General features: G+C 42.1%; 1 protein-coding gene across 2 annotated transcripts in view; it reads left to right on the top strand.

Moving 5' to 3' along the window:
* Positions 1-15,455, top strand: part of TAT (tyrosine aminotransferase) — a 253,009-nt gene that overhangs the window by 168,173 nt on the left and 69,381 nt on the right. For both annotated transcript variants that reach the window (XM_033941777.1, XM_033941778.1), the window contains exons 2-3: positions 2,948-3,017; positions 12,800-13,042. In XM_033941777.1, coding sequence (XP_033797668.1) covers positions 12,808-13,042 — 235 coding nt within the window. In that variant the 5' untranslated portion in view covers positions 2,948-3,017; positions 12,800-12,807. The remainder of the gene's footprint in view (positions 1-2,947; positions 3,018-12,799; positions 13,043-15,455) is intronic.

Raw genomic sequence — 15,455 nt, 5'->3', positions numbered from 1 at the left:
ATCCTCATTCTGGATCCTTTTTTTTTAAATGCCAAAAGTTGTTAAAACATTTAACCAAGATGTACTTACTGAGAACAGCTTTTTATGCTGTATCAATTCAATTCAAAGATGACATGAGCTCTGTAAAGCTTAGGATGAATGATGTCATCGCTATTTGTGCTTTAAACTTTTTACTGATATTAAAGTTTTCAACATAATCTTAATCAAACCCTAGCCTAATCAATGAATATAGAACCTTGTGGAATCAATTTGAGAGGATAATAATGTACTTCATGAGAACAAAGGAATCTATTTAAAGAAATGCATTCCACTCAGTGGAACTGTTTAAACCCATGGAGGGGCCTAAGTCGCAAGTCGCCCAAAGTTGGACATGGGAAAAGGTCCATTTTCAAAAAATACGTCCAACATATATATATATATATATATTTTTTTTTTTTTTTTTAATCATCTAATTGTACGTCCAGCTGTCTGATCGTCCAGACCCCTAAGTCATCCATCTTTATACCCCATTTTGACCAAACATTTGTCCAAGTCAAAAACGCCTAGAAAAAGACCTTTTGGACGTGGGCAGGATCAGCAAAGTGATGGACTGGACACCTAAACATTGCACCAGAGTAGTGGGGTATCTTACAGGGTACTGCAGTGAACTTCACAAAAAGGGTGCCACATACACATCTAACCACAACAACCTTATAGGTCATGGTGAGCCCCCAAAATCCCCCCCAGAACTGACTAGACCCACCTGTCTACCACTCCAATAGCCCTTATGGCTGCAGGTGCCACTTATATGGCAGTACAAAAGGGTTTGGGGGGGTTTTGGGGGATGCACATGTTTCACCATGAATGCAGTGATTACACATCTTCCTCGTTATTCACGAGGGGATAGGGGCAGAGCCGGACTGCAAATAGGGAAATATTGTGAATATCCAGCTCTGACCCACCCTCGCCTCCCTCCCGCCTTCCCCCAGCATCCTGGCCTTACCTGGTGGTCTAGCAGGCTTTCGGGGCAGGAGCGATCTTCCTACGCTCCTGCCCCGTGCAGATCTCTCGAGACTACGACGGGAACTCCCCACAGCCATTTCCTATTGGCGATCTACATGGGACAGGAGAGTAGGAAGATCGCTTCTGCCCCGAAAGCCCGCTAGACCACTAGGTAAGGCCGAGATGCCGGGGGGAAGGCAAAAATATGGGTTTGGTTTTTTTTTCCCCCTCCCCCCAAAAAAATCACGATTATGTGAAATCACGAGTGTGGAAACCGCGAATGGGGAGGGGGAAGTGTAGAGTGGCTTATGGACCTGGGTCCTCCTCTCCATGATTCACTAACCCACTCCCAAGACCACTTAAGCTACCTCTGCGCAGCTCTACTAGGCTTTCCTATGCCAGGCTGCCAGGTGCTGATGTTCTGGAGACAGATAAGTAAAGTTGTTATTACGATTTTTATGAGGTGGGGTGGGGGGTCAGTGATAACTGGGGCAGTGTGTGGGGGACTGTACTTTGTGTCTGCAGTGCTTATCTGGTCACTTTGGATACCTTCTTGTAACTTAGACCTGGTTTTAGATGGCCTAAGTCACAATGTCCAAGTTCCATCTAGACAGTGTTGTAAAACTTTCGGTTATACATGCAGTATGAAAGTGTAGGATGGCCTACGTCCCGCCCAAATCCCACCCTCACCACTCCTTCTGAAACACCTCTTTTAGCTCTAGGCGTACTACAGCACAGTAAAGGCCTATGCTGTTTTTAGATAGGTCTAAAACCCGGTTCGATTATTGGCACTTGGATGACTTGTTTCACTTATCGTCTAAGTGCCGATTTAGGCCGATTTTTAGACATATTTTCATTTTGATTATGAGCCCCATAGGTTTTAAAGCATTCAGTGTGAAAATCCAGTGTGCTTCACACTGTAACAATCTTCTTTGTCGATCTCCTCCGTGGAAGTGCTGTATCTCCTTGTTGATACAAATACATCTAAGATCTAATGAATGATGTAATTCTACACAATGTTCAACAAGCCCAGCACTCAGCTTCTTTCATTTCAAATTGGACATTCTAGTTCTAAGATATGCAATTACATAAACAATGTGATCTGATTTACAATTTAAAAAATTCTACCATCTATCGGATTGGTAAACACTTTTATCTGTAAAGTGATATCACATGTACTACAAAAATCTACATTTATAATGTCCCAAGGGTAAAACACTACAACTCTTTTTGGATTCTATCCTAGTCATGGCTGGACTAAGAATGTCTTTTAAATTCCTTTCTCTTAAGAAGGCAATGCATAAAATAAGAACATAAAAATAGCCTATTGGATATTAAAATTGCTTGTACGTTACTGTGTGATATAACAAATAGATTACAGTCAGAGTACAAATAAGATTATGTTCTTTCCATCATTTCTTTGGTGAGTTTTTCTCCCCTTTAAGTAGGTGCATTAAATCATTTCTTGCTCTTTCGTGACTTGCAGGCTGTTTGTACATTTTTGCCTGACACTTAAATCCTCCCCTGTGATGAGAGATGGGTTGCGTTCTTTGCTAACTTTGGTACATCTGGTTTTCACATTGCCTGTAATATTCTTAAAAGAGACTTCCAGAAGTGAGATTAGGACATGTTTATACGTTTCAGTCCATATCAAAAGAAAATATCCAGCAGGTCCTTTCACTGAATACCCTATAGCAGAAGGTATCTGAAAATCAGAATGAATCTGCAAAAGAGTTTGACAAAAAAACCCCCACAATTTCCAGGCTATGTTTTGTACAGTACTGAAAGAGTTAATCAAAAGATGCTTTTTCCAATCATTTCAATGTGGCCCCTGGACAAAGGGGTGTGACAGGGCGGAGGACACGGCCCTCCTTTTAACCAATAGCAGGAGAGATTCAGACCCAACTCCCATTTTGAGAGCTTTTTATGTAAGACACATTTTCAGCTCTTCTCTGTTCCCTTCCAGCAAGCAGAAACACTGCCGGAGTCCTGAGATTTTCAGCATCCTTGCAAAAGAAGATCCTTCTGTTAGGAAGGTAAAGTAGACATGTGTGTAAGCAATGAATTGTTCTCCATAGTCTACTGAACCGTAGACCGTTATTCAAAATAAGATGTTAGTCTCAATGTTCATTTTCTTGCATGAGTTAAGAGGAAAGTGAGATGAAGCAGGTTACAGCTCTTAGTCTTACTGACTCTCCTATGAGAGCTGGGTCAGATTTATGGAACATGGAGCTTTAGCAAATCAATGACTTCTTTTCCAAGCTGTGAATTTAAAAACAAATGTCTCTTGGTATTCCTTTCTGAATTTCTTCATGTCCTTTTACTTCGCACACTGTGGGAAATGCTATGGGGAGGGGAGAAATCTTTACTACAAATGTTTTGAAATGTGTAAATAAGGAAGGACTATGTTAGAGTCAACAGAAAAAGACCAATAAAGGAAGAAAAGAGAAGGATTTTTAGTAAACTGAAAAGAGAACTTCTGAAACGCAAAGAACAAGGACTGGGCTCAAAGAGTTGATGGAGATAAATATCACGATTACACATTTCTTGTGGGTCTCTGACAATCAGTACAAGTCCGTTTGTGGGTGTCTGACAGAGGACTTTCTGTAGACACTGTACTACACATATTTCTAATTATGGATTTCTGTGACACACTGTAATAAACGTGTTTCTGTGTGTGAGAGTCTGAGTCTGGTATTTCTAATTTATTTAAAAAATTTCTTACCCCACTTACACCTAAGCAGTTTACAAAATACATTTCCAAAATTATCTTGCAATATCATTACTCAGTGAAGGCTTCCAAAAACAAGGTTGTTTTAAGTATCTTCTTGAATTTTTGCCTATCCATAAGTAATCTCAAAGATCCCTTCAGATTATTCCATAAAGATACCCCTGCTATCGAGATTACACATGTTCTTGTGCTTTCATAATGAACACAAAGTCGCATTCTTCCCTCAGACCTCAAAAGATCTGGACAGCTGATATAATTTCATCGCCTGTGCCAAATACCAGGAGATGTGTTTCTGCGTGTGAGTGTCTGAGTCTGGGATCTCTAATGTAAGACTGCAGGAGACGTGTTTTTGCGAGTGAGTGTCTGAGTCTGGGATCTCTAATGTAAGACTGCAGGAGTCGTGTTTCTGCATGTGGGTATCTGAGTCGGTGTAATACAGTAGACATATTTTCATGTGTGGATGTCTGAGTGTGATATCTCTGTAGCAGTGCTTTACATGTATTTCCATATTTATGTTGCTTTCAAAGTCTGATATACTGCCCTTCATGGAGGCTTGAACTTAGGTGATTTATAGTAAATAAAATATTTAAAGACTGAAACATGAATGAGAGATCAGTAGAGCAGAAAAGGATTAGGTGCAGACATTGGCACTACTGCACCAGGTTAAAACCCAGTCAGACCCTGAACGCTTGGTTGAGGCTGTAAACCCTGAGACCAGACGAACTTCTGACAAGTTGTTTTTTAGTGTGGAACTAGCATGAGAGGGAATTTCATACCAACAGACCTAAGGCTTAAAGGGGTACCCTGGCATGTCCAAACAGCAGAGGGAAAGTAAAGAAGACTGCATTGTGTGAGTGTAAAGCCCAGCCTAGATAAAAGGGATTAGGGAGCTGATAAGATGGCTGGCCAGAGTGAAGTATTCTACAAGTTAGGATCAAAATTTTGAATTTATGTCTGGAAATAAGGGTCAGAAACCAAGTTGTAGGTCAGGTGATTCCTTTTCACTGGACCAACTTAATGTATCTTAGGCTTCCAATCTAAGGAAAGTTCTCAAAATCTTGGCAATGTGTGACAGGTGTGAATCTGACCAAAAGTCCAGTAGAGAAAATGACCATTTCCAAAACAGGAAAACGTCTGTTTTTGTTTTGAAAATTGCCATTTCCTAGATGTGTTTGTCCTCTGTTCATCTATTTTTTTTAGAAATAACAAAGTCGAAATGAAAAGCACATCAAATGAGGCATTAGGATGAAAGAGGGACTAGCATCCTTAGTAGTGTAGCCACAAAGACATCCCAGCAGAGAAGTAGCGCACCCTAGGGGCCCTGAAGCAAACTTCATATAAGAAGACCCGGGTACACATCTCACCATAGCCTTCTTACAAAACTCACCCAACTCCTACTGGACCCAACTGTGCCCTTGTGCCTGCAGGTGTCACCTATATGTCGGTACAGTAAGTTTGGGATGGGTTTTGGAGAGCTCACAATTTCCACCACAAGTGTAATAGTTAGAGTGAGATATGGAGCTGGGTCCCCTTCTCTGGTCCATTGCACTAACCACTAGGCTCATCCAAAGACCTGCTTGCTGCTCTTATAAGACGGGCCAGTACTGTTTCTTTCACATCTGTGGGGATGGATGGATGGGTGGGTGGGAAGGGGACAGCGACCACTGGCGAGAGTAATGTGAGGTCATGCCCAGTGGCATAGTAAGAGTAGGGGGTGCCTGGGGTGGTGGTGCCCCTACGCCCTCCTCACAGAGCCTCCACTCCTTCCCGCTCCCCATTCTACACTTGTGCTCTCCCTCCCCCCATACCTCTTAATCTTCACCAGTGCAAGTGGCTTCTGCAAGCATGATCCTCGTGCCAGCGTTGGATTCTCTCTGACATCACTTCCTGGTCATTCAGAGAGGAATAAGGCTGGTGCGAACAACAGCAGAAGTTACTCACGCTAGCGAAGATAATATGGAGGTACGGGATGGCGCGAGGGTAGCATGGTGTGATGGAGAGGACAGATCCCCACGCCCCCACTGACTTACTACACCATTGGTCATGCCTTAATCCCTCCAGTAGTCAGCTGGTCTCTTTGGGTACCTTTTTGACAATTATTCTTTATGGAAACAGGTCCTAGTCTCAGATGTCCAAGTTTTGCCCTAGACATTTCCTGCAATATTCTATTATTGCAGAAAAAAATCCAGATCATAAGTCTGCCTTAATCTCTCCCAAATCCCTCCCCCAACTTGCCCCCTTGAACTATAGACACACTTCAGACAAACAGCGTAGAAAATCATCTAAAAATGTGTTTTGAAAATGGCAATTTGGATATTTTAGCAAATAAAACGTCCAAATGCCACTTTGTATCATTTTTGGGATGCTTTTCTCTTTTGAAAATGAGCCTCAACTTTATCAACTTATAGTAGTAACAAATGTAGTCAGAAGCAACCTAGATAGAGAGTGAATGGATCATCCACTTTGCTCAGAAAGGTTGCCAGGGTTGCCCCCCTCTATGCTCTCTCTCTCTCTCATTCTCTCTCATTTTTTTAACATTTGGGTGAGTCATTCACACAGTGACGTACCTAGCATATGTGACACCCGGGGCCCATCATTTTTTGACACCCCTCCCCATCTATATGAAAAATATGATTTTTAGTAACAATCTACATATCACACAACAAGAGTGTACCTAGGAAAAGGCAGCATCTTAAACACTGCAGTGAGCACTAGAACACCAACACAATACATTTTAAAACTAAACAAACCAGATCCTGCACAGTCAATTGATCCAGTACAGTCGATGCTATCAGAAAGCCATGTCTCTTTCATACACACAGACAAATACACCTTTGCCCAATATGGAATAATCACAAACTAAAAATAGAAATATGTAAACAAAAGTTAAACTGAACTGCCAAGAAACCAGACTCTGCATACAATGCAACACCACAAGACCACAAAAACAGTAATACATGTCCTCTAATACTGTGCAAAATATAAAGACAGTAGATGTAAATTTGAAAAACTGATACATAACAATCACCACTTTACAAATAAAAATAAAACAAATAATGAGAAATATGAAAATACCATTTTATTTGACTAATCCCCGTAAACTCGGTCCTCATCACCACAAATCACCTGATTCCATCCACACAAGCCTTGAATTGTTTTATATTGAACTTATATTAAAGTATAAAAAGAAACAATATTCTGTACAATTGTCAATTTATAAATCAGCGTCTTCGCCTCACTCTCTCTTCCCCATTTCCCTTCAGCGTCCTCAGCCCACTCTCTCTCCACTTTCCTTCAGCGCACGCACATAAAAACAAGCAAGTAATTTTATATCATTTTCATTCTATTCATTCATAGAAATTAAAGTCTAAATAATGCCAGTCACATAACAAAACATGATTTTACAAAAATAATTCCCTGCAGTCAAGCCTGCAAGGATTACTAGATGTCTTTCAGCAGCTCCCCTCCCTCCCTCCCTCCCCGTTACCTTCGTGCCCAAGTCAAAATGATCTACCAACAATAAAATTTTAAAAACACAAAGCACATTGTACGCAGAGAAAATGTTAATTATCATTTATATTCCGCGGGTTTTCAAAGAGGTCAAGGCAGATAACTTTATGCAATGTCACCTCAGCAACAACTATACAAAAATAGACAAATATACCCCCTCCCTTTTTATTAAATCGCGATAGCGTTTTTTAGCGCAGAGAGCTGTGCTGAATGCCCCACGCTGCTCTCGATGCTCCCTGTGCTAAAAACTGCTATTGCAGTTTAGTAAAAGGGACCCATAGTGCAAAATATAGACAGCATATATAAATTCTCAAAACGGACACATTTTGATCACTAAATTGAAAATAAAATCATTTTTCCTACCTTTGTTTGGTAATTTCACCAGTCTCTGGTTGCACTTTATTCTTCTGACTGTGCATCCAATATTTCTTCCCTTCTTTCAGCCTCCTGTATGCTTCCTCTCCTCCAGACTTCATTCCCTCCCCCAACTTTTTCTTTGTTTCATCCCGTCCCCTTCTTTGTTTCTCTCTCCATGCCCCCTTTCTTTCTGTATGTCTGTCTTTCTCTCTCTCTCCATGCCCCATTTCTTTCTTTCACCCTGCCCCCTTCTTTCTTTCTCTCTCCATGCCCCCTGTCTTTCTCTCTCTTTCCCCATGCCCCATTTTTTTTCTTTCTTTCACCCTGCCCTCTTTCTTTCTTTCTGGATCCCTGTCCCCCCCCTTGCTTTCTTTCTGGCTCCCTGGCTTCCCCCCCTTTCTTTCTTTCTCCCTTCCCTCCCCCATGCCACCGCCACTACCACAACCATTCTGCCACCACCGCCGGGGAAAGGCTGCCACTGGCCATCGGAAACAGGCCGGCGCCGAATTCACCCTCCTTCTTTTCCTGCGGGCCGACCAACTCTGGCTGCCCGACGTCAATTCTAACGTCGGAGAGGACGTTTCGGGCCAGCCAGGCAGCGATTGGCTGGCCCAGAACGTCCTCTCCGATGTCAGAATTGATGTCGGACAGCTAGAGTTGCTCGGCTCGGGGAAGAGAAGCAGCAGGGAGGGAGAATTCGGCACCAGCTTCTTTCTGTTGACGGCAATGGCAGCTTTTCCCCAGCGGCAGCCTATTGCCCGGTAAGTGGCCAGCTGAACACCCCCTCGGGCCTTGCACCCGGGGCGAACTGCCCCCCCCCGACCCCCCCTTGGTACGCCACTGCATTCACATTGTACTTGAGTCTTGAGTGGGTGATGTGATACAGACCTTTGAATATTTGAAAGGTATTACTATGCAAAGAAACCTTTTCCAGAGAAGGGTAAGCAGTCCCTACACTGTGTCTACTACTCCGACTTTCTCCCTCTCTACTTGTATTCTCCCCCTCTACATGTATTCGACGACTTCATTGTAATTATTTTCGCTGATTGTCCAGCTCTTCTTGTTGTAAACTGCCTCGAACTACTATGGCTTTGGCGGTGTATAAGAATAAAATTATTATTATTATTAAATGACATGAATTAAGGTTGCAGGGTATAGAGTTGAAACATAGAAACATGACGGCAGATAAAGGCCAAATGGCCCATCTTGTCTGCCCATCCACAGTAACCATTATCTCTTTCTCTCTCTGAGAGATCCCACATGCTTAGCCCAGGCTTTCTTGAAATCAGACACAGTCTTTGTCTCCACCACCTCCTCCAGGAGACTGTTACATGCATCTACTAACCTTTCTGTAAAAAAGTATTTCCTTAGATTACTCCAGAGCCTATCACCTTGTAACTTTATCCTATGCCCTCTCATTGCAGAGTTTCCTTTCAAATGAAAGAGACTCGACTCATGCACATTTACATTACATAGGTATTTAAACGCCTCTCCCGCCTTTCCTCTAAAGTATACATATTGAGATCTTTAAGTCTGTCCCCATACACCTTATGATGAAGACCACATACCATTTTAGTAGCCTTCCTCTGGACTGACTCCATCTTTTTTATATCTTTTTGAAGGTGCGGCCTCCAGAATTGTACACAATATTCTAAATGAGGTCTCACCAAAGTCTTATACAGGGGCATCAATACCTTCTTTTTCCAACTGGCCGTACCTCTCCCTATGCAACCTAGTATCCTTCTAGCTTTCGCCGTCATCTTTTCAACTTGTTTGGCCACCTTAAGATCATCACCAATAATTACACCTAGGTCCCACTCTTCTGTCGTGCACAAAAGTTCTTCACCGCCTAAACTGTACTGTTCCCTCAGAATTTTGCAGCCCAAATGCATGACCTTGCATTTCTTAGCATTAAAATTTAGCTGCCACATTTCAGACCATTGAGAGTAATGTCAGAAGTAGTTTTTCATGGAGAGAGTGGTGGATCTCTGGAATGCCCTCCTGCAAGTGGTGCTGGAGATGAAAAGGTAATGGAATTTAAAAAAAACATGGGTAAATACAAAGGACTCCTATATGGAAAGAGAATGGGAGCAGACTGGATGGGCCATTTGGCCTTTAGCTGCCGTCATGAGGGAAGCCCTGTATCGGTAGCATGTTTTGGCCAGGTACTAGTGACCTGGACTGGCCACTGGGCTAGATGGACCACTGGTCTGACCCAGTAAGGCTATTCTTATATTCATGTTTATAAAACAACTTAGCTGTGCTTAAGCGGCAAATCCATCAGTTGGTAAATAAGGCTTGTGCCAGGCAGACTTCTATGGTCTGTGTCCCAATTATGGATAGATCGATCTGGTTAGACTGTAGTTGAAAATTAAGCCAGTGCCTTTTTGAATTCTGTCGCTGGTTTTCATCCCCAATTCCTCCCAAGTGATCTACCATCCTCCCGATGAAAACCTCTTTCCTGATGTTGCTTGTCAGTTTCTCTCCTTGCAACTTCCTTTTCTGTCCTCTGGTTCTGGAAAAACATTTCAAATATTTAAACAACTGAATCATATCTCCCCTTTCCTTCCTCTCCTCCAGGAAGTACATATTTAAGTCTTCAAACCTCTTCTCATATGCATTTGATTGCTTTCCTAGGAACCACTTTAACTATGTTTTTTGATGATAACCAGAGCTGATATTGATGTCCTTGGCAAGATACTGCTTCCAAAACTGAACACAGTACTCCATGTGCAGCAGATGCCATCAACCTCTTGTACAGGGACATTATCACCTCCTTCTTTCTGCTGGTTATGTCCCTCTCTATGCAGCTTTTATTTATTTATTCAATTTTCTATACCATTCTCCCAGAGGAGTTCAGAACAGTTTACATTCATTTATTCAGGTACTCAAGCATTTTTCCCTGTCTATTCCAGCGGGCTCACAATCTATGGGGGGATTCAAAGAAGAGAGACTGGAAGCCCTGAATATGTATACCCTAGAGCAGGGGTGTCAAAGTCCCTCCTCGAGGGCCGTAATCCAGTCGGGTTTTCAGGATTTCCCCAATGAATATGCATTGAAAGCAGTGCATGCACATAGATCTCATGCATATTCATTGGGGAAATCCTGAAAACCCGACTGGATTCCGGCCCTCGAGGACCGACTTTGACACCTGTGCCCTAGAGGAAAGGAGAGACAGGGGAGATATGATTCAGACATTCAAATACTTGAAGGGTATTAATGTAGAACAAAATCTTTTTCAGAGAAAGGAAAATGGTAAAAACAGAGGACATAATTTGAGGTTGAGAGGTGGTAGATTCAGGGGCAATGTTAGGAAATTCTACTTTACGGAGAGGGTAGTGGATGCCTGGAATGCGCTCCCGAGAGAGGTGGTGGAGAGTAAAACTGTGACTGAGTTCAAAGAAGCGTGGGATGAACACAGAGGGTCTAGAATCAGAAAATAATATTAAATATTGAACTAAGGCCAGTACTGGGCAGACTTGCACGGTCTGTGTCTGTATATGACCGTTTGGGGGAGGATGGGCTGGGGAGGGCTTCAATGGCTGGGAGGGTTTAGATGGGCTGGAGTAGGTTTTGACGGAGATTTCGGCAGTTGGAACCCAAGCACAGTACCGGGTAGAGCTTTGGATTCTTGCCCAGAAATAGCTAAGAAGAAAAAATTTAAATTGAATCAGGTTGGGCAGACTGGATGGACCATTCGGGTCTTTATCTGCCGTCATCTACTATGTTACTATGACTTGCCCAGGGTCACAAGGAGCAGTGTGGGTTTGAACCCACAACCTCAGGGTGCTGAGGCTGTAGCTTTAACCACTGAACCACTCTAGAAATCAAAATGTAGCAGAAGAGAGCCAAGTCTAGGACAATGAAGCCATTGTGATATCAATGATGAGGTTGGCTCTTATTGGTGGATTGAGGTATTATGATGTCACAATATCAGCTCTGGTTATCAGAGACTGAATCTTTTCACACTATTTATTTATTCAATTTTCTATACTATTCTCCCAGGGGAGCTCAGAACAGTTTACATTAATTTATTCAGGCACTCAAGCATTTTTCCCTGTCTGTCCTGGTGGGCTCACAATCTACCCAATATACCTAGGGCAATAGAGGAATTAAGTGACTTGCCCAGGGTCACAAGGAGCAGCATGGGGTTGAACCCACAACCCCAGAGTGCTGAGGCTGTAGCTTTAACCACTGTGCATCTTTTGGCTTTGGCCACTGCCTCATCACATTGATTTGCCACTTTTAGGTCCTCAGACACTGTCACCATGAGGTGTCTTAACTGGTCCATTCACATCTGCCTCTCACCTCCTATCTCCTACTTCTGAAGACTTCTACACCCCCAAATGCATCACCCTACATTTATTCACATTAAAGCTTAACTTCCAAGCATTTGCCCAAACTTCTAATTTGTATACATTACTTCTCATGCTTTCTACTTCTTCCCAAGCATCTACTCTGTTCCAATCTTCATGTCATCTGCAAAAAGACATATTCTTCCTTCTAAATCTTTGCTTCTATTTCTCACAAAAATATTGAATCAGTCTCTTTCAGATGCATAAGTTCTTCACCCCCTAAACTGACCCTGTATTTTTTTAGCATTAAATCTTAGCTGTCAAATTCCAGATCATTATTTAAGCTTCGCTAGGTCCTTCCTCATCTTACCCACACCATCAGGGGAGTCTACCTTAGTGCATATTTTGATATCATCTGCAAAGAGGCAAACCTTAGCAGATAGCCCTTCGCCAAATCGCTTACCAAACCCTGTGGCACACCTCTGGTAACATCTGTCATAATGTCTCATTCCACCAATACCTAAGAGCCAACCTCATCAGTGATGTCACAATGACTTCATTGTCCTATACTTGGCTCACATAAGAACATAAGAATTGCTACACTGGGACAGACCAAAGATCCACTGAGCCCAGTATCCTGTAGATCCCAAATAGTAAAACAGATCTTATGCTACTTATCCTAGGAAGAAGCAGTGGATTTCCCCAAGCCATCTCAAGAATGGCTTATGGACGTCTCTTTTAGGAAATTATTCAAACCTTTTTTACATTGATGTAGAACTAAAAAAAAAAAAATCAGACCATGGTGAGCATGATGGAAGAGGTAGAGTTAGCTTTTGCTCTGTTTGTTTGTCTGCTGTCAATGCCATTGGTTTATTGTGAGAGATCCTGATCTAACAGTGATATTCTCATCATTCTTTTCTCACAGCTGCAGCAATGCAGACAGACTCTTACATAATTCAAGTGAATGGTAATGGAGTTGTCCCCACAGTCCGAGATGTCTGTATTAATGGGACCAGCTTCCCTATAGAGAAAATGAAAGTCAGAAAACCCAGGTGGGCAGTTCGAGCATCAGACATTTCCAAGAAAACCTTCAATCCCATTAGAGCTATAGTCGACAGTATGAATGTGGAACCGAATCCAAGAAAACCTATGATCGCCTTATCCATAGGTCAGTATCATTGAACCTTTGGTTGCCACAAAACCTTTTCTTAATCAGAGGGTCTTTGCACATCATGTAGGGTAAACAAAATGGAGGGAAGATATAACCTATATATTGAGAATGATGATATGCTATATATTGAAGAAAATAAAGGAAGGGAGATCCAGTATACAGTATACCACACTCTGAAAAGGGGAAGATTGGCTGGGGGTGGAGTGAGAAGGTGGAATGAAGGTATTAACCAAGACATGGAGGACAGTGAAGAAGGAGGGAAGAAAATTTGTGACAAATGGAGGAAAGGAAGAATATGTATAAGAAAGATGCACCTCTTACAATGAGCAGTAGGGAAGAGGCAAGTCGTCTGCACCCTATACATTGAGATAGATACAGAAGGCAGCAGTAAATGAGTAGAGGTTTACCTCAGTGGGAAAGGACAGGGAAGAAGATAGTGACATGCAAACAGAACTCATACATTTAGGAGGATAAGAAAGTGAAGCATACCCAGTAACCTGAGTATGGTGAAGGAGGAAGAGGGGACACAAAATCACATTGTAAGGGATGGAGAAAGAAGTAAAAGGTGAAAGAGGAAAGTTACTGTACACATTGAGGAATGAAGAATAGAGATACCTCAGAACACCTGAGCCTGCCAACCAGTTCTTCTGCAGGTATGTTAATACCCATTCATGACTCTATGGTTACATTTTCTAAGATTCTGCAAAGCATGTGTTTCTTAGTCACATTCTCTATAAGTTGTAAGTTATTGATTCTGTAGCTTTGTGCCTTTGATCCTGTAGCATGTTACTGACTCTGTAGCGTACGTATCTCTGTCCCTGAAAACTCTGTGTATGTATCCTTGTAACCCGTTCCGGGCTCCTGGGAAGGATGGGCTATAAAAATGAATAAATAAATAAATATACTTAAGCCAGTTTAATCATTAGGCAGTTGTCTAATATGATGTCAAATTCTGGTGGGAGGTAAATAGCAGCTGTATTGAAAGCAAAAGTCTTGACAAAACTTAAAGAACCATCAGCGTGTACAACATGCAGGGAGGGTGGAAAATTTTCAAATAGCTTCTTTACTTGACTAAGGCCGGCAATAAAAAAGCTTCAAAGAAGGGGGGGGGGGGGGTTAAATGTTCTCTTGCCTAAGTAAATAACTTCTGAAAATTTACCCTCCATGAAATTTCAACAAGGTGCCTTGGCTATACCAATTTCCAAATATAAGGTGAAGTATAAACCAAAACTCCAACAAAACACCCTTCTCAGTGACTAAGGGCTCCTTTTACAAAGGTGCGCTAGCGTTTTTAGCGCATGCATCAGATTAGTGCGCGCTACCCAAAAAACTACTGCCTGCTCAAGAGGAGGCAGTAGTAGCTAGCGTGCGCGGCATATAAGCGTGCGCTATTCCGCACGTAAAGGCCCTAACGTACCTTTGTAAAAGGAGCCCTAAGTATATCCAAGAAAAATCACATAAAATAGTGAGTAGGATCTTCAGAACAGAGATTTTAAAGTTCCAAAGAGGAACTACCATTTGTAGCAACCATCATTAGATCCATTTGAAAAAGAAGTATCCAGTGATTCAATTATATGTTGAATACATGTCCTATCGGAATTACATAGAAACATCCACTATCTCCTCTCCCTAAGAGATCCCATACTTTCTTGAATTATCAAACATAAGTCATGTAGCTAGTCTTTACAATTATTGGCACCTTGAAACAGAGCCAGCGCTCATAATGCGATTGTGTTGATGCTTTCTTTGCTTTATGAAGATTCGTTGGGGTTTTTTTTATGGACATGTGTTCAGAATATAATACAATATTAGGAGCCCATGCTCAGCCTGTGGGAGATGGATAGATAATCAAATTTCCTCTTCTCTAGGAATAACTTCATAAATGTGTTTTCAATCATTTGTAGTCTTCTAAGTTGGGAGACAATTGGAGAGGCATTTTCGATAGGACGACTAAGTCCAGAAGAGATAATGTCCATTTCAAAATAGCCAGATGTTTGTCTTTCATTTTTGAAAATGACCTATGTAGGCATTTTGGTCCTTAGAGTGTCTATCTTTTTGGGCCATTTTCAAAAATAAAAAGTCCACATGAAAAACGCACAAAAGCATATTTTGCAGACGTACCCAACTACCTTGTCTGATTGCAGCAGGGGCATCCTCATCAGCTAAGCCAGTTTCAGGGATTTCTGCCACCTCAACTGATGGGGATTCCCCCTGCCAGGATCAGTTGAACTGGCAGGGAGATTCCTCTCTCTCACAGGCACCAATCCCCTCCAGTACACCTCCAAACTAACCAAATAAAAAAAGAGCCTCCAAGCCTTACACCCTTCCCCCCAACATTCCTGGACACACACCCTGACATCCTTGGACCCTCCCAAATTCCCCCATATCCCCCAATATTCCTGGACCTTCC

Source organism: Geotrypetes seraphini, chromosome 4 (genome assembly GCF_902459505.1).
Source record: "Geotrypetes seraphini chromosome 4, aGeoSer1.1, whole genome shotgun sequence".
Classification (NCBI taxonomy): domain Eukaryota; kingdom Metazoa; phylum Chordata; class Amphibia; order Gymnophiona; family Dermophiidae; genus Geotrypetes; species Geotrypetes seraphini.
This window is presented reverse-complemented; position numbering and strand designations above follow the sequence as displayed.